Source organism: Notothenia rossii, assembly GCF_949606895.1.
Source record: "Notothenia rossii genome assembly, chromosome: 5".
Classification (NCBI taxonomy): domain Eukaryota; kingdom Metazoa; phylum Chordata; class Actinopteri; order Perciformes; family Nototheniidae; genus Notothenia; species Notothenia rossii.
This window is the reverse complement of record NC_136903.1, coordinates 77,138,125-77,162,814: the sequence shown is the minus strand read 5'-3', so window position 1 is coordinate 77,162,814 and position 24,690 is coordinate 77,138,125. Positions and strand designations below refer to the sequence as shown.

Genomic DNA, 24,690 nt, shown 5'->3' with positions numbered 1-24,690 from the left:
GGTTTGAAGCATACCATCAACTCTTAGCTTGACTAATTGTTTAAAAGTCAACAAATCTTAATCATCACTTTCTTTGCCTCTGTACAAAACGGTACACTCTTACCACAAAACTAACATAAAGCTATGTCTTTCGGTGAGAATCAACCAATAATAAATCTAACGCATCTACTCCAGAATACAGACTGCAGAGACCCTCCAAAAACATCAGTTTGGAATTCCAACATGGAAGAAGAAAAGATTGTCAAACCTTTGACACCAACACGACATGACTTCAATCTCTCCAACAAATTCTCAATTTATTTCCCGAACAGCTGGTTTCCTCGCTCAGAGACAGAAGATCCAAATAAAGGAGGAGACTTCAAGCTAGGCAGCATGCATCCACATCACTCTGCCAACCCCTGACACACAAAACTCACGCAAACGCTCTTCTTGTGTGGTCATGAAAGCCAATCTCTCCTCAAACTCACCCGATTTCTTGCGGGTCGGCTCATGAGCGAGGTTACGGGTGGCAGACTGCTCTTATAAACACACACTGCAGACAGAGATGGAGCGGGTCCACCCAAACTGGGAGTGTCTTACTAGGAAACGTCTAAAGCAATTAGTGATTCAGAGAGTGCATCTCTTTCCCTCCCCTGACCACTTGGACCATACTCTAGCGCCACAACCAACACCTCTCCACCTCCCCTCCCTGTGAGATCTCGTGGAAGAAATCCATTTATGTCGTTTAGTGGCCCGTCTTGTTTCTGCCAACCGCAGCAAATAATATCAGCCTTGAATTATTCACCAGAGCTTTTGCACTAAAAGCCTCTGATTGTTGTTCCACAGGAAAGAATACTAAGAGCTAGACAATAATGAGGGCCTGCCACACTGAGTGTTGTGCGCACATGAAACACACACACACATACTTCTACAGTACATACACACAGACATCAAGAACAAATAAACACCGATAATGTTCAAGTTCTCTCTAAACAAGTAATCATGAAATGGCCACGGGTTAAGTGTGCCTCGCTGCATCTCCACATCACAATATTGTGTTCAAGTCAAGGTCAGAATCTGAGGTTTTCTTGTAATAATGTCTCAACGGAGACATTTCAGGCACCAAGCTTTCTACTGGCCTCATTAGTTACACAGAGAAATGCATTCCAATGTACTGACATGAACGTCATCTCTGACAATTTACACTAATGGACACTAATGTGTATCTGTATAATTTATATAAGTGTATACAATTATAGTACAATAATAGCCACTGACTTCAGACACATTTGTCAGTAATAAGTACTCCATATCAATATCTCAACAAATACACTAAAAGCACATCATCTGCCTTCAGCTGCATACTTGTGGTGCTGTGTAATCACCGAAGACTGTACATATAAAAAGGTACTTAGGCAACATAGAATGCCATTTAAATCCTGTTTCACTTTCATAATGACAAAATAAACTAGTATGGCATATATCTTCCTTTGATACCTATGAATGCCTTATTTGTTTTTACAGAAAACTATATTTCTTGCTTTTTTAGACTTTTCAAGACTCTACCGTCTGGTGAGCTATTTTGATATATGACGAGTGATGCTACTGAGAAAACAATATTCAAACTTCCTAAATGTTGGTTATCCTCCATTTAGTAAAACCATGTTTTTCTTGAAATCAATTTATCAGTTCTACAAGTGAAAATGTAGCTTTCATAGTTGAGACCCTACCACCCTTAAAATGTTTTTTAAAACCAAAATCAGATAGTTTAAAATGTTGAATTACGAGCCGTAACATCTCTAAATTACACATAATCCTATGACACTTGGGATGCGTTAAAGTATGTTTTTTTCATTTTTTTTCAGTATATTAAGTATTTTTCCCTAATCCATACACATGGGTCATGGAGAGGTTAGAAGTCAACTACCTTCACCATTGCAAAGCACTCAGTCCACTGAAAACTATCAAATGGTTTTACGATAGCCAGTGACGGAAATACTAAAACCATTCTTAATACAGAATAATAAAAACAAACCCAAACTGGCTCTTAATAGATCACGTATAACAGTACAGATCTACATCTCATGCTTGATCATTCAGAAAAACAGATGAAAATAAATATGAATTATCGCTAAAATGAGGTGGGGTCGAAGATTGTAGACTTTAACTAGGCTACTTTCAGACTTCCTTTGCATCCTGGTGAGTAGCACCAAGTGTAGTAGCCATTATACAAATTGTGTGATACATTGTTGAGATGACTGAAAAGGATAAAAAGGTTCTGTTCCCAGCATCAGCCAGTCAGGTTGATGAGATGGGTGGAGAAAGGGGTCTTAATCGATCCCCCTCATACACAGTAGGCCAGGGGAGCAGCCAGTGGGACGGTTTGCACTCTAAAAGGACAGAAATGTGCAAGGCGCCAAGAGAAAAATCCGATAGTGAGCTCATTACAGGCACATCCACACAGTCAGTGGTTTTTATAACTGGATCAGCAGTATAAGGCCTGATATCAGAGCATAAAACATGATCCTACTTTAAGCAGCAGAAAGACTGACCATCTAAAAGCCACACTACAGGAGGAGTGAGTACAGCAGCCGTACTCTAACATCGTCTCATCTCGCACACTGACGGATCCGGTTCAACTCCCTTGAGGTCCAAAAGGTTTATAGTTTCATATAGAAATGATTATTAAAGGAAATTACTATCTGCCCAATCATGCCGAGGTAGAAGAAAAAGTGTCTAGAAATCAGTTCTGTAAGGAGTTTCTTGGTCACAAGTTGCAGTTTGACAGGAACACGAAGTGTCTCAAGTTTCATTGCAACAAAAAAATGGTGAAAAAACACAAGACATAACATTAAAATGAGACAGTTATTGTTGATTCAGAGGTTTCTGCGAGCAACCTTGCAACACAATCCATCATCACCCCTATCAGGTTTAAGCTGGATAATACATTGCCAGCTAAATAGAAGATGATGAGTGTTATCTATGCTGCAGAGGGTTATTGATGGATGTATAGTTTTTTAAATGACAGAACCACAGTGTCCACAGCAAGGTTATTATAGTGAAATAAAACACAAAACACAAAGTGTTATAAATACATACACATAAGGAAGAAAAAAACACTTGTCACGCACACGCACACACACAAAACCAAAAAAAGCGAAAGCCTTCTCTTGAAAACCCCCGCTTTGCAACAACAAACAGTGAGACAGACAGGTACCTGTAGAACTGCAGCTGTCGTTTGGGGCTGCCATAACGAGCGCTGAAGACATTAGGGGAAAGGAGGAAAAAGGAAAGCTTTGATTAATATAAGCAGGAAAAGAAAGAATTTAGTAGTTGGGAAAATTGGATACAGACAGGAAGGTGTTGACTGCCAAAGACGCTAAAAAATGTGAGAGAGTAAAGCAAAGAAACAGAAAATTCTGCATTAGAAATCACAGACACATTGATATAAATATAGTAATCACAAAACCTGCAGGAAATGTCAGAGCAAATGCCCATAAATCATCATAGTGCTAATAAAAATGGTTATGATACTACTACTTGAAAAGGGCTGTTATTGGTGCATTGAAGACAGAAGTGGTGCAGGAATGAATCCTATAACCCAGAAGTTAGTTAGCACTTCGCTCATCTCAAAAAGATTGTTTTAACTAGAGATGTCCCGATCCGATCACGTGATCGGGGATCGGAGCCGATCACGTGATTTTCTAAAGATTGGAATCGGGAGGAAAAAAAACGGGGATCGGGACTTTAAAAAAAAAAAGATTATAAATACTTTTTTTTAAATGTTGTATTCAATGTTACAAAACAAAAATGACCATGTTCAAGTCTTAAAGTCATCCTGAGGCCTTAGTTTTGGTTTCAAATTACACAACATCATGTATGTGTTGCTTCTTTGGGGCTTGTTTTCATAGACCTGGTTGCTTATTCCTCTCAAATCTGGCAACAGAGTGGGCAGGGCGCAGTGTCTAATTGTAGCAGTAAGCTAACGAGTACTGAAAGCTTTATTTTGTTTTGATCCAATGCTGCACAACTGAACTGATCCAATGCTGCTGTGAAAGAAAGAAGCTATATCCATGTTGGATAGAATATCCAATTTAAATAAAAAAATAACCTTAACGGACAACTTGAATGCTTTTTTTCTTTTTTTTCTCTTAATGCATTGCATAAAGATCGGATCGGGAAAAATCGGTATCGGCAAATTGTCAAAATCAAATGATCGGAATCGGATTGGGAGCAAAAAAAGGTGATCGGGACATCCCTAGTTTTAACGTGTTGTTTGATTGATCTCTTATTAATGGTCTATTGTTTACACAAACTTAAGAAATTGTCAAGATTTGACATAAAACACGTCAGTAAATACCCTAATGTTTAATGTATTTTTCTCTAAGGAAGCCCTTGCGATTTAAGCTTCTTGGTCGGCTTACAAAAATATGTCATCACTGCACCACCACTCTATTTCTACATTCACCTGGATACATCAATGTGTGCCAAAAACACAAGTTATTATCTTTGAGTTCCTTCAGTACAAGAGGTTTCTTTTCAAACACACTGAACATTTCCTTGTCCTTGAAAGAAAGCTATTGTGTTTTGACAATCAATCATCATTGATAACCCATTCCTGTTGTCTTTCATATAGAGTGCTTACTGTACCTCAAAATATTTTTGTAGAGACATGTGCATTATGACATTTAGGTTTTAATGAAATAAACACACACAAATACAACAATCCCAAATTTTGAACCAACCATCAAAACAGAAAAAATGCTATATATCCGACGTAATACTTACAACAAATATGATTTAATAACTATCACTATCAATATTTGACAGGATTTCTATGCTCTTTGTGTTAGCCAGGCTGTTTGGGGCGGCTCTACAACAAATACAAGTTCACCGTCACAAAGCCAGCTACACTTAACACCTTTTGATGTTTGTTACCTTCAAAAAGAGCTAAGAAAACTTTAAAACCAGGTCAAAGTAGTTGGTGTAAGCTGGAAAATACTTTCTCTTTATGTCTCACATCTCATCAAGTGAAAGCAAATCAGATGTTATGCCAAGATGTTTTATTGTTATGAGACCAATAGCTGTCAAATCACTTCAGTAAAGTATCACCAAACCGATAGATGTCCCTGCAGCCCATCTGGCTGGAGTGGAGGTAATGTGAAACACTGCCATAAAGCTGCTTAAAGAAGAAGAGTGGAACAGATGCTTTTTGAGATGATGGGTCATTGGCACCACATGCTGGTGAAACCTTAGAGTGCAGGATAGTCTCTACATAAGGCATGGACGTGCTGTTTCTGCAGGTTAAATATAACGCTATTGAGACAAATGAAAATGAAATAAGCTGCAATATGTCTGCAGATGCTCTGTGTGGTTTGTCCTACGTTTTCATTTCTGGGACCTGTTTCAAGTACTTTTGTTGACCTTAATGTATATACACAACAAGATGGTTTCTGTCTTTATTAGGGTAGTGTTGATGTTAGGGGAATATAGGTAAACCTCCACAAATTAACATGTTCAAAAAAGAATCACAATTTCCTAAATATGGATCCAAACAATTGTGCCTGGGTATCAGTTATTTACAAAGATAGTTTGTGTAATCATTGGTGGTTGCAAAATTATTATTATTTTGCGGGCCTTATAGAAATGTAATATAAATATCTATGATCACAGCAAGGATTTAGTTGATGGAGACAAGACACTGAACACACATACATTTTCAGTTTCTCACAGTATGGAGAATGCTTACTACTGTTTGCATTTACCAAGCAAGCCCCTTGGGAAGGTGTATTGTAAAGTAACAGATTTAATTATTAAATGAACTACTTTAAAACAATAATTGGTCACATTTTAAATTAAAATGTCGATTAAAATAGTTTGTTAATTGATACATCCTTAGTAACTGGCCAATGGACATACATGCAATTTTATAAAACATGTTGTGTCTTTGTAAATAAAACCCGCCCATTTACTCACCTGTAGATCATGCCCGGGGAGCCAGTCTGTCGGAGGGAGAGGCGAGCGGGGGAGTCGGTGGTAGATTCAGGATACATGGAGGCAGGAGGGAGGGGGCGTGGCCAGCCTGCCGGGGGTGGTGTTCTTTCACCGGGACCACAGGCTACACTTTATCACCAATCAGGGCCTCTGGACAGGAGAGAGAGACACGAATGTCAGTCTATGATGGAAGTTTTATTTACCAAACAGGATCAAATCTGTGTCCATAAAGCTTATATTTATATAGTACTGTATTATTCATCTTACTATTATCCATTTATTTGGTTATCAACAAAAATACCAAAATAATCCATATATCACTAATATTTCATACTTTGCAACTGTCCACAGACGACTCTGTAGCCGTGTTTCAGCTGGGGATAACAATGCTCAGAAGAACAAACACTCCCATCCAACCCGTTCTCATTGTTTCTCAGAGGAAATATTCACATGTTCATGCCATGCTGTTCAGTAGCTCAGTTTAGAACTGGGTTTAAAAATCTATTGTTTGGGATATCAATGAAGAACTTGTGGCCCTTTTGATGGAGGTGGGAATTCAGAACATCAGGTTTTACGAGTCAGAAAATGGTACTGAAATGCATCGTCATTGCCCCCCATTCATTATTTGTAGTTAGAGATTATAGCAATAACAGTGCAGAGAGCATAGAAGACACAGGAACAAATGAAGGCCATAACAAATTATGTCAGGAGACCCATCACATTATTACGGATCACAATTTCTACCTGGTCATGTTCGAACATGAACAGACGTTCCTGATCCTAGATGGGTGAGGAGAGGGTCATTAAAGAAAACAAGGAGAAAGTGCTCGACATTGACCCTGCCTGGAATCACACAACTGGTCTACTGTCTAAAGCAAAATGGATCTCAGGCATCCTTCACATAGACGGAAACCTAAGTGTAGTCCAGGATGTGCATTTCTGCAAAGACCACAGAGTCCATTAGCTAACCTCAAAGATAACTACATTCAGATGTTCTTCAACAATTGCTGCAGAGTTATAGATGACCAAACCGCAATCCAATAAATGTGCCTCTTGAGACCATGTCACTTTTATTTGGTTGTTTGTTTCATGGAATTTAGAAAATAACCTTTAATATAAAAGAAACATTCGATGTATAGTCAAAAAGAGAGGGGTAAGTGAAGGTATTTGACATTGTGTCATCATTTTCAAAGGATTGCTTCATGCCTCCACCACTAGATGGAGTCATGTCCTCACACTGCAGACACAAGCACAATGAATACATCATTGCTGTAGTTTCCCACAGCTGAGTTACAGTTTGTAAGATATACACTCACTGTAAAGGCTTTAGTACACCAGTCTGGAATACTCAGAATAACTAACCAGACAAAGAGAAGGATAATCACAACACAGAAAAACCCTCACAGATTATGAAGATCTTGATCATAATTCATCAACCTGGTTAATCATGCGTTCAAACCGTAGCAGATCCACCGCTAAGAGCGACTTGAATCTACGAATAATTCAAAGTGTCTGCCCGTGGTGCAGGCCACTGCTGTAGAGAGGACTATAGCAACAGAGCTGGGCATCAATGAGAGTAAGATAGGTGGTCAGATACCATGAACACACATCTGAGCTGCCTTATCAGGACATTTGAATTCAATAATGGTGCAGGAGAGGTAGGGGAGTGGCACTGCTGAGGTTTTAGCCTGGTTTAGTTGTAGCGGATCAAATCAAATGAGGAGTGGACTCTGTCACCCTGGCAGAGCTGTGAGCGGAGCAGCCCATGCTACCCTATTTCGCCAGTGGCTGCACTCACGTGAGTCATGCTTGTAACGACATCGTAATGATAACATGAAGGTGACTTTCTCCTCACATCAATCTCCCCCGGCTGAGAGGTGTCCCATGTTCCCAAGGACCTATTCAACGTTCACTAGCCGTTGGTTTCCATCATAACACAATGGGACACCAGTCAGACTGAGACCAGGTGATGATGATGGCCTGACCCCAATAAAAGGAGAGGTGGTAAATCTGCCACACAGAGTGGCAAAGTCCTCCTGGATTATCCGTCTTTGATGCGGATCAGAGAACACAGTGGGTTGAGAGGGGGGGGCTCTGAAAGCATACTTTCTTGTAGGTGGGAGATAAGGAGAACAAATAGTACAATATTATTAATCATATACCCTTATATTGATATTGTGAGAATATTGTAGGGTTAACAATACAAATATTAACACAATTAGATTGATGATGGAAAATAATCTTTAATGTGGATATAGGTTTTACAGAAATATGCAAGAATGTATAGATATTTTACATTAGTGACATTATATAGATCAAACCAGTCATAAAGTCAGTGTGCCTAGTTTTGCTTTTGTTGCCGTTCTAAGCCAAGCTACATAATATTGCATTAGCTACAGTTAAACAAGAAGGAAATAGTCAAATGCAAAGATATCTGGTTTGTCCTTGACTGAAGGTCATTCTTAATTAACTGTGCACTGATTTCCAGAATAACTCTAGATGAGTAATAGAGAAAGGAAGAGCACTATTAAGTTAATTGCACGCACGCAAGAAAGTACACACACCAGCTACATTTACGATATCAAAAGCAAACCATGCAGGGAAATTACAGAAAAAACCCTTGATGCAATCAAGGTTTACACAACAGGGATATGAAACTGATCTGAATATAAGACTATATTTTTACAAGCTAGACAAAATAAGAACAAACAATTAATGCATACTTGTGGTGCAGCTAAAGTTGTATTTGAGCCAATTTGTACTGCAGTTTTGAGTTATTATAAATACAAAATAATCACCCAAACTACATCATAACAGGGGAACAACAGTCATTTGTCAACATCAACACTTTTACATAATGACAAGCCCCATTACCTAACAAAACAAAAGTCCTATATTTGAGTTATTTTGAAGTGAACAGTTGAGTCAATCCTGACCCGTTCAATTAGTGCATGTTTGCATAAATTAGGATAAACAACCACAGGGGGTCTCTAAACTCGATTGCCTACTTTAGCCCTCTCTGCAGTTTAATGACTTACGTTATGAGCTGTTTTAGGATTTGGATTCTACAAAACATGTTGTGTTTACACCTGATCACTACATTGAAGAGCAATGCAGCAGTCCCTCACAGAGACGCCTGCAGTGAGCTGCAGTCAGAGAGGATGCTGCTGCTGACTGCAGCACTGCGGTACACTACAGGCTCGGCCCGGCTCCAGTTAGAGGGTTCAGATTTACTGCACTAACGGTCCAACGTGCACTTTGCAGATTAAAACTGCAGCGAGAGAGAAAGCAGAAAGAAAAGTGAAGAGAAAAAGGAATTGTTATTTGACTACAACTGCCTTGTCTCCTGTTTGGTGATACTGCTATTCAACATTAACTAAGTGTTACTGCAGTTTGCCATTCAACATTTATTCTTGATGGAAAAGTACAATGTTCAATCCCAAATAGGCTCTCTGTCAGGTAATCTCATACAGAGGAATCGTTTAGTGTCCTAGCATCTGATGAGCCATCCAAATGGACTTCCTGTATTGTATCTTCTTACAGGTGCCCTGTAGCACGTAGCAACACGCCCACACCAAAGCAGCCGCTTGCATTTTTAAAGCAGTGTTATTGTTGATCTGAACACAACCTCGAGCATCAACAGTTACATGCTCTTTAAAGTGTACTTGCATTATTTCCAAATGGTTTTACTGCCATGTTAATTTACTGCAGTTTATTGGCAAATAATCACAAATCTATTGGAAAATATTAGCTAATATCACATTTCCTGTTTATGATATATTTAAAACTATATAGTATATTATGGTTTTAGGGATTCTTATGACATACAGCCTGAGGTGGAAGTCAAAGAACAAGCACTGGATGGATTTGGGGATGGTGCCATATCGTACCTGACAAGCTGAAGCCATGAAAGACATGCAGCTTCATATCCCTTGTTAAGCTTGTCTAATGCACCTCAATTTCTTCCAAACAAAATGCAAAATTGAATCACAAAAGGCTGCTCTTCAAGCTATCCATCCACAAATCCACCTACACCCAGCCTGAGTGAATTCCCTCTTGAGACAGGGCTTACGTGAGCAAGGAAAGCAGGCAGGCAGTGCTGGCTTGGAAAGCACAGCACGGTGTTTTGTAGTGTGTTGGCAGCTGCAGAGAACACACGGATCTGAGCAGATGGCTGTGGAAGAGGGAGACGGGCTCACAAGACAAAAACTGCCGGGGATATCCTACATGGGAGAACAGTCAGGCAGAGAGAAGCTAACCCAGCCTCCCTCCGCCGGCCTACAAAGAGGATTCAGACGGGATCTCCTTTTTCTTCTTCAGTGACATTTATCAAAAGATGAAAGTCACAACCATGTAAGGATCCATGTCGGCGCATCATCCCTGCTCTCATCATCAGACAGTTTGTGGTTTCATAGATGGTCTCCTCTCTGTTAAGCTGTGGAGGGCCCTTGATTAGAGAAACAGTGTAGGTCACTGGCTGCCAACAGAGAAAAAAGCAAGCAGCAATTTGCATAAACAGCCTATTTATACAGCAAACTTCTGATACAAATCCTCCGCCCCCCAGTTTAAGAGAAGTTAAAAGCGTAACTGAGAGCTCTGCTGTCAGGAATCATTTAATTCTAGGACAGCTGCAGCTGTTTCACACACAGAGATTTATCACATATTATGGTCAAACTTGAAGCCATGCCCATCAAATGCTACTGTGACTGGGCCTACGTGGATTTGAGTTCAGCTGCAAAGGTCTTATGTGGACATTGAAGTAATCCTCAAGACTTTAATTACATCAAACCCTTTTCTAATGTTATTTGTGGTATATGTGTACTTTCAGCAATTACCACTCAGGGCTCAGGTGTAAGAATGTGTATTGTGAAACGTCTGGTCATAGGATACGTCATGATACCAGGGTTAGGAGTCATGACTTTGCAGTTCATTTTAGGGCTACCATAGCATAAAGAAAAACTAAATATGATCAATAAATAAATACATTTAAGTTTTCCGCACTCTCGCGGGAATATCTCCGCAATGGAGCGAGCTTAAGTTTCATGATGATATAGCCCCGCGCAACACCTTCGTCACACATGTTGCCACTTGTTTGTACCATTTTCAGGCGATTTGTAATGTGTTCTAGAAAAACTATGTGTTTTTGGATATTTGTGGAGTTGGGTGGACCGCGAGTGTTTGATTATTGGTTAAGTGGTCCTTGGTATGAAAAAGTTTGAGAAACGTGATGTGCAATCCGAGCAGAGTCATTCTCAAATGAGTGAGCTACGCCTAACAGTTTTTCTGGCTTAAAAAACATAAACACAACCAATTCCTTTGACATTCCTAAAACAGGCCATTATACGGTACGATACGTAGGGTCCCATGTTGCCTGCATCACTGACAGCATGAAAATAAATCAGCACTGTATTATGTCCTTGCTCAACATGACCTTTGTTCCTCTTTTGTGCTGACTAACAGTCAAACCCTAACATTAAAAGAACGTTCTACAGAAGCTCCTGAAGAAACATTACAAACTCAAGTCACGGACATCTTTTGGAAATATGAATAAAATATTAGACCCAATTTGGCAAGCGACTGTACAGCCAGCCACACTTGGGCCTTTGAGGCCGAGGTGAAGCCTTTGCTAGCACTGCAGAGAGAGACGATGCTGCAGTGAACGAGGAGCACACTGCAGCAGAAATATGAAACCATCTTTCTCTTGTCCTGAATCCATCACAGCTCTCCCTCTACACACCAAAGACAAAAAGGGCAGGAAACAAAGTGGGATTTAAGGCAGGGTTTCTGTCTCCTGCTGTCTTTCCCCCCCTTAAGGTTGGATCATTGATCAAACTGACCATCTTCCGTTTGCTCACAACTCCTCATTTAGATAGGTAGTGCTTTCATACCACTGACTCCCCACTGTCTATAAAGCACCTCTACGCTCAAATGAACTGTGTGTTCAAAGAATAACCTTTCAATAAAGGACGAGCAATACTTTAATGTGTTTTTGGCCTGATGGTTTCACTACACTGTCTTCTCTATGCTTTGTAGATTTCTTTAACCAAACATAGAAAACCCTGTTTTCCAATCATTTTTCAAGTACGGTACTACATATCAGTTCTATCAGCACTGCACAGGGGATTTGAATGTTTTAACACACCTAAATCCAGACTTATCGGGAAGGATCAAGAAAAAAAGGTAGCAAATCAAACCACATTACAAGTTTCGGGTTTAAACGTTTTTCTATATGCGGGACTATGCAGCTCTTTAATAGCTAAAACCAACAGAACTTTGTAAAAATGAGTACAATCGTCTAAAGATTATTAAAATAAAATACCTCATTGTATAACAGAAGCATGCGATGCTCTATAGCGAACTATTTACATTCCACATTCAAATAAATCAGTCAAACATTGATCTGGTAGTTAAAACTATCCAATACATTTTTCAGTAACACAGTTAATGAAGAAAAAGCTTCCAAGCCCTGCATTATCATATGGCGTGCGACCGCACCCATCGCAGGTTTAAAACAAATACAAAAAACACTACAATGCGCCTGTTGACTTGTTGCTGGATTGCAATACAAATCATTAACACTGACATTATAGGAAGTGGTGGTAATTAATCTACTAGATTTATTCTACACATAGCTAGCTAAGGATTCCTTGGAGTCTAGTTGGAGCAGAGATATTGCAGCACATAAGTCATTCAATACTGATCTTTTGCTGCTAGCTCTCTATTTATACAATTACACAGATCATTTTAATAGATTGTTCAATAATTCACAAAGTGTTTTATGCATCTCCCAAATGTCTTCAGATATACAAGCCCTTGATACCTCTGGTATTCTATTTTCCAGCCATCCAGGATTCAATCTTCTCCCTCAGGGCTACCGTCACTCTAACGCAGGGATGCCCATTACGTCGATCGCGATCGACCGGTCGATCCCAAAGGTAGTGTGGGTAGATCGCATGGCATTGAAACAAGATATTTTTTCACATTTAAAAAAAAAAAAATGTATAAATTAGCTTATCATCCACCCTTACTATGGCATTTGCCACTTACGTACAGGTAAGCCAGTCTGAGTTGTATTGTGCCATACAGGTTCATGCCGTTATGAGGGGGCCCCACCTCCTCATCTGAAGAGCAGATGTGGCGCACTATTATGCGCTTATGCGGCGCAATTAGTGTAAGTGCACACACAGTTTATCCGCCGTTTACTCCACTAGGACCCCCACCCCCCCTCGCACTCGCGACACAGATTGGGCAGGGGCGGCCCTGTAGGTAGATCTTTTGGGCTTGGTCATTTTAAAAGTGGCTCCCAAGCTGAAAAAGTGTGGGCACCCCTGCTTTAACGGAAGCTGTTTCAAACGGACGGGGGAAACAGAGTATGGTCCAGAGTTTCTAATGAAATCTGGCGCAGATGCAGTAAGAGGCCGACGGCTCTTTGGACAGACTCTGAGTGGCCCCAGGAGAAACAGCCTGCGGGGAGTAACAACCAACACACTCCTTGTGAGGAGTAGGAGAGGAAAGGGGGGAAAATATGAAGAGGAAACTGCAACTGAGCAGACGCCTGCGTGTGGGGGGGGGGCTGAATAGGCACTAGAGAGCAGGCTGGTGTCCGGGGAGGCACCGCGCTGCAGAACAGCAGTGCTACAGTATGCATCACTCCTCCCACTGGGGTCTCTCTCAGACCTTTTCCCCCTCCCCTCATGTCTTATGGTAATGCATGGTACTTGTCTGCACTGTTCACATATTTTGTATTTCAAAGTAATGATCATACAGAGTAGCAAGCTATTCTTGGGAGAAGTTAATACATGTGTATGCAATGTGCAATTTCAGCAATATCTATTTTTGTATTATTTATCACTGTGTATTGTCATGCAACCTTATGTCTAGATGCACTAATGAAAGACCAGCTTAGCTTGCAGTTTTGTTCAGTGTGTAAACTGTTAGACCACTCTAAATATTAAATATTAAATATGGTTCTTTCTGAAGTCTTTTTAATGGTTGCTTGTGTTGCCATGGGACACTACAAGAACCAGTAGAGACAATGCTTTCCTCAACAGATTTTCTTAAAATAATGTTAACCTTTGATCTCAGATGTTACGAAAGGAACTGACATTGAGTTAAGAAACAGGTGTCATTTGTTTGTCTTGCTGTAACTCGGCCAGTACATGAGTGTTGCAAAGATCAGCCCTGTGACCTTTAAGTAATGGGATGGTCTGAGAACAGCCTCCTGCTGCCACTTCTCTGGAACAGGGCATGCTTTTCCTTTTCCTGTGTGTCATTCTAACCGGTGCAAGGTCACTGAAGAACAGAGAAAATGTAAAAGGGAGGGGATGATTCCATGCTAGGCTACTACTTTATGCTTACTTTGCTTTCCAAACTGCTGAACATGTGCTCTCTCACATCTGTGCTTTGGTGTTAGTATGGTTGAGGATTGCACAGGAAGGAAACCACCGCCTCATCTTAACAACTGTTCAGCTACAGTGTGCAGGGCATTAACACCATACGGCTTTAGGTTCTTTTTTTGTCAAAATGGGGGTTTAACCTGAGCTTTATTGCATGTAACCCCCCAACTCTTCCGACATGTATTCTTTCTTTCCGTCTCTCCCTACCTTAAGTTATTTAACAAAAGCTAAGAAAAATTGGTCATGGCAATAATGTGTTTGATGCAAATAATGGCAAGATCCCTTGTCAATAACTCAAGTAAAATATGTGGAATTAAACTAAAATATGATTTTGTTGTTAACATTTGAATCTGGCATCAATATAGATACTCAAAAATGAAATTCTAATCCAAAAATCTCTAACCTCCTTTGTCCACTGTACTACAGCATCACTGAGGCATTGTGTCAAACTGTAATATTACACATAGTATAACCACCCACTCACCCAGTCCTCACCCACACAGTCCATGCTACTTTGCCCACTCAACGTGACAATGTTGACGAGGATGAACAACGCACTCAAAGTCAAAGACAAAGTTATAATTAAAAACAAGGTTTCTTGTAAATTAATCATATTTGTGTGCAGGTAAATTAAGAGCCACCGAAGAACACTAGGAATGATGTCTGTCATGCAGGTTCTATATTCCATTTATTTATTGCAAATGAAATACCAGCACAACATAGTACCTGTTTTTAAGATTGTGTACATACAGACTAAGAGGAAGCAAACTAAGAAGGCGCAACACTCTTTTTATTTACAATAATAGGTTATATTTAATATAGGGCTGTCCCCGAATACCATTTTTCGGGCTCCGGATGTTCGGTAGTAAGGAGCAGCGAATATTCACGCGCTTCAACGCGTGTATTTTGATTTATTCAAGGCATTCATTTCGTTATTCTGCAGTATTGTTGTTTTATTGTCATTTGTTCATAAAAAACATTTTCCGCTTCTCTGGTGGGCACCAGGGCCCAGGAGTTCAAAACTTTTAATCTCAATCAGATCCAATCCGTTTTTGAAATCCCATTTTTTGTGATCCAGGATCAGACAAGTCGGCCAGATTTTGTCCCTGGAGTTCAAAGCAATTCAGGATAGGATTAGCCTGATCCAGATTACGATTTTTCAAGATGACTAGATCCTGAATATCAGTGCTTTAATCCTACCGATCGCCATCTAGTGGACATGAAAAATAATACAAGGAAGACAAGAGACCACATTGCAGAGACATCTATAATGTTTAATTATATTTTTTTATTTGAAAGGTGATGACAGATGATGGACTTTTTTTTTGTTGAAGATATTTTTACTTTAATCTAAATTACATTTGTGATTGACAATCTTTGCTGTGAAACATTTATGTCATCAACATTTGGTTGAAAACAAAATAGGCCACCACAAACGTGAGCAAAAATGGAAAAAATAAAATGTATTTCCCATGAAGGCTAAAAATGGTGTATTATTTCAGTTAACAAACTTTGCCATCTTATTTAAATTGAAACATATTTTAAAATAAATTGTACAGTACATTTTGCTCTGGTAATCCACTGGAAATCCACCCCTTTGGTGGGATCAGGATAATCCAGTTTTTTGGGATCAAACTGATCCCAATCCTGTGTTGTCGGTTTGAACTACCCATTTTGAAGATTTGATCCAGATTAAAGCTTGGATTGGATTTCCTGATCTGATCGGATATCAAAGTGATCCTAATCCTGTTTTTTGGTTTTGAACTCCCCAAAATCCAAATCCGATCTGATCAGATAGGGATTCAAAGTTTTGAACTCCTGGGCCCAGATGACAGATGTTTACATTGTTTCATTTTTCAGAAGGTTTGGTTTGCAAACAGGCAAAATTCAAACGGACTATAAACTTTAAAGACAAGTCATGTGCACGGAAATGCTGTTCAACAATTGTTCAGACATTAAGGGGGGGTGCAAATCCCGGCAATTTCTACCGTAGACTCCGCCATTGAGCATCGGCTGGTTATTTTCATGCTGCTGTTAATCTGGACAGCATATCAACAGACTAGTGGACAGCACATATGATTCTACAATCAGAAAACATGAGGTAAAAAACATTATAACACATATAATGAGAGACGTTCTGCAGTCAGGAGGTGGTTTCACCGACGACAGGCGGCTCTGACTTTTATGTATAGTTGACGGAGCGTTTTTACTTTACGACACTGTTCAACAATTAATTCTGCTTCACTCTTTCGCTAAAGATTTTGAAGACATCCACGTTCTAGTGACACGTAAATACTACGCTTCCTATGTTTTGGTGCGGACTGCGTTCACACCAGCGATGAACTTCTCCAGAGTTCACTTGCAAGCGGTCCGAGACCACCTCTTTTAAGCAGACCAGAGTCCGGTTGTTTAGTTCACTTCAGAGGTCTCGGACTGCGTTCAAACCGACCCAAGCGAACCGCACCAAGCGGCTAAACGCACCAGGGTTCGATTCAACCGGACTCTACAAGGCTGGTGTGAATGAGACCTAAGTCTATAACGTTTTGTTTTTTAAAACGAATATCCGAATAACGAAATTGAAAACCGAATAGTAGGCCAACGACAGAATATTCGCGTACAGCCCTAATTTTATATTACTTCAGATTGAAAATGTTTCATCATGAGATCATCATCAAATTAGCACATGCTACATGAAGATATGAAGGTTTAGGTGCTGTCGTCAGAATGCTTTTTGAAAAAGTTTTACATTTTAATTTCCTTACTTTAGAGCTCTCTGATAAAGGTACCAAGAATGACAAAGTTGCCCGCTGCCTCACCCCTTCTGTATTATGCCCCCAAAACAAATACTCATAAAGATAAAAACATCTTTGAGATACCATCACAGTCCCTGTATCAGAGGGACTTAACCTGTTTAGCCCTGAGCCTGTTTTTCAGGTCTCAGGATCGAAAATGACATTCCCAGAACAAATGACCATATCTTCCCTTCTAAAAGGGTTACATTAATAATCTTTCTTCTCAAAGCAAGGTTACACCTGTGAGTTGGATGTAGAGGTGTCAGAATCAATATAGATGTTTTTATTTTAAAGTAAATTCAGATTGAACAAAGTAAAACGATGTAAATTATTGTGTCTGTCCAAAGAAAAAAAGATCACTTATAGTGAAAACCACCCTTGAATGATGGGATGGTAGACTAAAAGCTTTAGGAATCCAAACTACAACATATAATAAGTACCCTGTATCAAGATTGATGCAAAAAAGTGAAATGTGACCTTTTTAGAGAGATTTAGCACACAAAAAACACTTCTGGGGTCATTTGGGTGGATTTTCCATATCTCTGGCCCCCCTTGGTCGCTTTTGATGATTGACATCTCTTTCTAACCGTCAGAGCCAATGGAATCGAGGGGAACTCCCACATACACACACACATGACCAAATAAGGAGTGAGAGTGACGCATAGCCAAAACCAGAAGCTGCGATAACTCTGGTGGCTACCATAAGCAGCTAACTTTTACTCTCCGATGTTTAGATAAAAATGGAATTATGGATTATAAATATTTTTTTCGAAGCAACAGACACATTATTAACCTATGGATCAACCAATTCAGCCGCGTTTTTTCTCATTTTAATGCCATTGAACACGTCTTTTGATCAGATTGACAGCTACGGTGAGACGATCTCCCTTAAAAGCTCCATAAAGACATGTGTTGTGATGTCTGTGTTTGCTTCCTCTGTCGCGAGTTCGGATCACTCAGTGATGATATATATACCTAAATAATCTGTGGAACCTCAGCTTTAATCGGATATCTTGTGTGCAGCTACGATAAGTAATAAGGGCATTTTTATCTGTTCTGTGCCAAAGTGCGTTAGCATTTTTCGCTCAGGGGTCATTTAGATGCTTCTTATGAGACTTGTGTTTTGTTTGGATAAAAATGGTTTGTATCGTCAATTAGCTGAGATTATTCCCGTTAATCTGGTATAACACATTAATAGGTTCTTAAATATTAAGAAGCCCTGGCTGAGACACAGTGTCGTGAAAAAAAGAAACAAAGAACCCGCCGAGGGGGTCTTTGGGGCTTCAAAGAATGAGGTTAGTGTCGCAAAATATCAAACAGAATGATATAAACATGAAAAAAAGTATTTGCAGACACAGAAAACAAGCCTATTATTACCAGAAGTCCAGCTGGGCGCCCACACTGTGCCTTTGAAATGGCAGCAAAACCCTGAAGATTTGTGGAGCAAAGACAATCTGCCTGCCTGACATAGTATGTGTGATTCACGCTGGCTTTAAATGCCAGCTTAGGGGGGTTGTGGTCTTTAATGTGGTTATCAGCTGGGAGACAGTGATGGTCTGCAGTGTTATTTCCTGCTTTAGCAATCATTGTAACCCCCAGATTACATGCAGACTACAGTATATTTGCATTAAGTGCACATACTGTACATGTGTGCAGATCTCTCATGGATGACTTGTCAGGGTTACTTATCAAACACACATACCACCTAAGGACACTTGCTTCATGCAGCTGCTCTTTTATATCAAAGCACGGCTCCTTATAGTGTCTCCAGAGTGGAAACATCATTCACATCATTATCTTGGTGACTGACATTTGAACTCCTAAGGGCACTGCACCTAACTGTTTAATAAAAGTGACTCTACATGTAGCATGACTGAGTTTATTTATTGTAAACACAAAACTCCTGGATCTAAGCAGCTGGGTACTGGCTTGTTTTTAAACATCAACGAGGCAATACATTTGCCTTCAAACAGAATATGGGTACAAACATGAGAGCTGCAGTGCAGCAAGCATATCAAATACAGTTTTCTGTAGAAAGTAGGACAAACTTAATGGCTACATGAAAGTGCCCACACAGTGACTAGTGTATGGATCCATCTAAGCGTGCTTTAACATAGTACTTATTTACGTTTCTATAGGAATACAGGGTTGATGGACATCTTTGGTCCATCTCTCTCTATCTTTTTCTGCACAACACAAACACACTCACATTATATCAGAATACCTACACAAACACATAGTGCTTCCGCGGTCGAGCATGAGAATAGCGCTAGGTTTCCTGAGGCATAAAGGGTTAAAGCCACGCTGTTTACTCATGGTTTATTCATGTGGCCCATAGTCTGTGTCATAGACAATCATCGTAGAAGTTCAAGTGCTTGTTAACCAACTGATTTCTGTACCCTGAAGCAACAGCAGCTACGCTATAAGAAGAGAGGGCTTTCCATGTGTGTTAAGGTGATAGCACTTGTTTGGATCCTGTGTGTCAGTGCAATGTGTCCAGGTACCATCTGTACCGTTAAAATAACCTTGGTAAACCGTGAAGCTAACAGCGGGCAACATGTGGAACTGTGAAATACTGCAGGCAGCACTGCTGTAACATTCAACGTGTGCATTTGCCTAGGGTCAGTTGCTGTTGTTGTTACTCCATTACTGTTAGGTCTATATCTTCTCAGCCATGTAGTCTATATTCATCTTCTCTGTGTATGAGAGGCTGTGTTCTTACACCAAACATACTGACTTAGCCTGAATTTGTTTTAATGGTAATACAGGGTATATGCAGGAATCCTGAAGTCAAATGCAATACCTTTTAAGACCTTTGTTAAGACCCTTTCCATACATTTTAAGACTTAATCGCCACTTGGAGTTTTAACCGGTTACATTGGCGACACACTTTATCTCACATTTACTATATACAGTATTGATTGTCCTTCCTCCTTATCTTCCAACCATTTGGACACAAACTTGCATTTCCCCATAACGATGTTGTTTAACAACCGGCGTAAACGGAGCGCGCAATGTCCTGTTCAGATGACGTCAAATCCAACGGGATGCCATAAATAAACTACACAGAATCACACTACACACCTACGCAATGATTACATTCAGGCAGACTGTAGAATACAACCTCTTTGGACCATTTATATACTTTTTGAAAACAAGCTACAAAATGTAATACCTTGGAAAATGCCGTTTAATACTTTTGAATAGCCTTAATTTTCGCTAAATTTATTTATCAACTTTTAATACTTTTTAAGACCCCGCGGACACCCTGCAATAGAATGTGTCAGTTAGTAGCTAATCAATTACCAGAAAATTAAGGGATGACAGTAGTTTATCAAGAAATATTTTTCAATTAGCCTCCCCCAAGTAGTCAAGTTGCATTTAAAATCCATGTCTACAATTATATAGTATTAGAACCTTTGAGAGATTTTGTCATAACTGGCATATCAGTCCTGGTCAAAAGCCTTTTTTTTTTGGTCAAAGTGACATTGACCTTTGACCTGCACATTTGAATCAGTTCCTCTCTGAGTCCAAGTTGACATTTGTGTTGGACGTAATGAAATCCCTCAACTAACATGCCATGGTCAATTCAAAGTAAAGGTGTATTTTAAAATTGGTATGTATCAATGTTTTCACTTTGCATTGATAAAACAAAATCAATGTTTATTGAATTAGTTACACCCCTAGGTATTAGGTAATTAATTATTGACTATTTGTAGACTAATCAATTGAATTGTTAGTTTACAAAGTATTAAAAAGGGACGATAAAGAATTAAAGAAATAATTACTGATGCATGCCTGGTTTGTTTCTTTTGAGGCTTTTTTGGTAAAAGACTGCTGATGCTTGTAAAATAGCTGAGAGTAAGACTCACACCGTAGATTTATTTATTTATTTCTGTTTGTAAATAATCCTCAAAAAGGGGATGAGGGGGAGTCCTGTCTAATGTGTGGACCCTTTCTATCCTTGTCGTTATGTGCATCTCACTTTCTGTATGGCTACCTCCTACTCCTGTTGTCCATCTGTCTCTCAACCTGTTTGAGTACTGCAGCCCTTCCCTGTACATGCTGGATCACTATTTCTGCATGTCACTCAATAATATAACTTGGTATAGTTGTACAATTCATCTCAAAACCTGTACATTATAACTGTATATCCCTACACCAGTGAATATTTACATTTCTTGTAGCATTTCTAATTTTAACACATCCACATTTTAATTAATGAAAACAAAGCGTCAACAATACAACTTGCAAGATAAAGAGTACTTGTAGAAATAGTACTGTCTGTAACTGTAAAACTATAAAAACATGTCAGTCTCCACGACAAACAGTCTTTCAATCAGACAATATTGAACAACTTATTTCACAGCCTACATCTGAGAGACACGCCACAACATTGCTGTTTGCACATTGCTTGGAAAGACATACAACCACACAATGGATGCTCAATGAGAAATGTGATGCTAAGTAAGAGGGTATCACGATGTATTCATGACTATACAAGCCACCCTGCTAAATAGAACAGATATCAGAGGGCGGGCTTCAGTGGCAGAGGACCACTTGTTTACTTACAAGAAGACAGTTTGAAATACAAATTGTTACTAAAGCCTGAAAGACCAAAGAGTGGAAAAACCTCAACCTGCCCAACAGTTTCCAGGTCGTGGTGTGACGTATTCATGACAGGGACACAATTTGGCACCAACCGCATGTCTCCATTCTGCCTGGTGTCATTAGCCCAGGTTGTTATGGGGGTGGGAATACATTCTTGGCAAGCATTAGGCCCCATAGTATCAACTAAACCCTGCCTGATCACCGCAGCTTAAATACACATTATTTCCCTTTCTTGGCTGTTTTCAACTGGGCAACGTTTCCTAAACAAAGCGATAATTATCCCTATATCATAACTCTTTGTAGAGGTCAAAGCTACAAAGGCTGTAACGGAGACATTATGCAAGTCAGACAGGGACTAAATAGTGTCCTAATGAATACATGTTTCAAAAAGTAAATACAGAGGCCAAAGTGGATCTTTTCTGTAGTGCAAGCAAGGTGTACCAAAAAGAAGATAAACTACCGTAATTATGTTAAGGCTGAAAAGAAGGAAAAGGGTACAACCTTGATTGAAATCCTCTTCCTAAAAAATCTTTGTGTCGTTGTGAAACTAACTAGCGCATGTTCAGACTTAAATCACTGGGTCACAGAGCTGATCATAATAGTTTTGGGAATATTTCAGTTTGAAAGTGGCCATGCACCTGAGCCTCGCTTATTTATCACAAAGGTGACCTACATGATTGCAAGCTGCCTATAAAAGGTCTGCCACAGTTGAAATCAGTTCAGCCAATGGAAGTAGTATGTATTATTGAAAGAGTTTCATGCCTGTGATTCTATTTTTTTATACTGAAGTTATTGATTTATATTAAACGTACTGAGTACAACACTTGATTCGTTATGATAACCCATAGCCCTAAAATAAACACCCTGCTCAGCCTTTTAATGCACAAATAGTCTTATTTCCATATTATGTTGTTTCCTACAATCAGCACAAGGTCAGAGGGGGTAGACAGAGGCAGGGTTACAGGAGACAGTTTTTGGATCACAAGCATCTGTTTCAAAACCAGGCCATCTTAGGGGTGACGGGGTGCAGAAGTTAAACCAGCTGTCCACACCACCAGTCATTCAGAAAGGCAAGCAGGCCCCTGTGTGTATAAAGCCAGTGGTTATTGTCAGCTTGAGATGGATACAAGCCAGCTTCAAAATCACTCTGCAAGAAACTCACTTACACTTCTTTCTCAAACTTACTTTTTCACACTAATAGTCATGTGACCTTCAAAAAGTGTAATGTTGTCACAGCAGTAGTGGTACAATTTCCAAAGTACTCAGAAAATAGTCAACATGGCCTTTGGTAGGTTTTGCTCCTGTACTGGTGCTCTGCATTTCACTTTCCATCAATCTATTTGCACCGTCTCCCATGTCTTTGTCCGAGTTATGTGCCAGGTCAGCTATCCCTCTGTTCTCACTGCAGCACAGATACACACACGGTAGGAAGCTGTGATGTCATGTATTTGTTTTCGAGATGATCTAAATACTTACGATTTGTGCCCACTCATGTCATCCTTGTCATGTGTGAAGAGATTTAAAAACAGGCTTAAAATCCTGTCAACCCATTTTCCTGAACCACTAACTCTGCCTCTTTGGAGGTTACATAAATAAGAGAAGCCATAGCCTTTTTTTAGTCAGGAGCTGGTCCAGCCTACATGTGCTGGGGCTAACTGGAGGACCCTGGAGCCAAACAGACACAGCCTGGACCTGAGGGATGTAAATACGGAAAATGAGTGGGCAGTGAAACCATCATGGCATGTGTTATCCTAACACTTCCCCTAATGTCCCAAAGACAGGGACACAGAGCACACACAAAACACACTTTACATGGAACTAAACCAAAGTGAGTTGGCCAAATGTACATCAGATAATAATAGTGTTCTTAAAATAGTTCGCTATCTGCGTTTTTTAATTTTTGTTTTACTTTTATGTATGCACCACGACACCAAGTCAAATTCCTCGTATGTGTCAACCTACCTGGTAATAAACCTGTTTCTGATAAACAGTTAGCACATTTAAGAGCAATTCAGTGATAAGCATTCTTGACAGGCAATACAGTGCTTGAACTTGTAACAGTCAAGAATAAATAAAATAAAAACACACTGCACACATTTCAGAATAAGGCTCTCCAATCGATGTCCAGTTTGAAGCAAATAAAGAAATGACTCAGTCATCACGGACCCAGACACACACGCCAACCACAATCAGTGCTAAATCATTATTCACACCTCTGATATTGTTGCTGTAATTCACACAGAATGTCTGTGCGGTGTTGCAGTGTATCGTGATCATTGTGGTTTGGTCTTTGTGAATCGCCTTTACACTCAGAAATCACTACTGGCATACACAGGTTACTTTAACAGGAACCATGAAGAAATGAATGATGGACGCACTGAATCTGTGAGAAAAGGGGTCATCAGGGGGGGGGGGGGCTGCCCTCAAGCTCGGAAGTGCTAACCAGAAAGATCTAATAGTTCCTGTCTGTGTGAAATGTGTGCACTGCGCTATGACCAACATTCAGCCTATATGTTTGTGGTCAGTGTTGAGAAGAAGGCTACATGCAGGTGCTCATGCTGTCTACTTGTATGTGAAAGATTATCTTGCTTCATAGCAAATCAGAAGAGGCCAATACACCTTTATATAATAAAACTTCAGAGGGAGAGCAGAGGCCCTGTTTTACAAAGTGTGTACATCCAAGGAGAGCTGTCACTATCATCTAATGGCTTCATTGATCACAATAGACCAAATGCATGAAAACAATTATATTGCATTTGATTTGTTAATAAAAGTGATCTGTTGCAATGTTGGTACTCAAACCAGAAAATTATTTGGAACAATCAAGCAACCTTAAAAAGCCACTTTAGATAGCACAGTGACAGTTCAAAAGATTACAATACGTTTGAGTTATTTCAACATACTTAACATCAATCTAA

At 39.7% G+C, this 24,690-nt stretch overlaps 1 protein-coding gene across 4 annotated transcripts in view; it reads right to left on the bottom strand.

The window, feature by feature from the left end:
* Positions 1–24,690, bottom strand: part of kcnab2a (potassium voltage-gated channel subfamily A regulatory beta subunit 2a) — a gene marked incomplete at its 5' end in the record, with an annotated part of 82,142 nt that overhangs the window by 42,388 nt on the left and 15,064 nt on the right. For 2 of the 4 annotated variants that reach the window (XM_079683160.1, XM_079683161.1), the window contains 2 exons: positions 3,197–3,238; positions 5,956–6,123. In XM_079683160.1, the coding sequence (XP_079539286.1) occupies positions 3,197–3,238; positions 5,956–6,032 (119 nt within the window). Of the gene's footprint in view, positions 1–467; positions 573–3,196; positions 3,239–5,955; positions 6,124–24,690 lie in introns of those variants that run through there. The other 2 variants (XM_079683162.1, XM_079683159.1) reach the window with 2 other exon arrangements.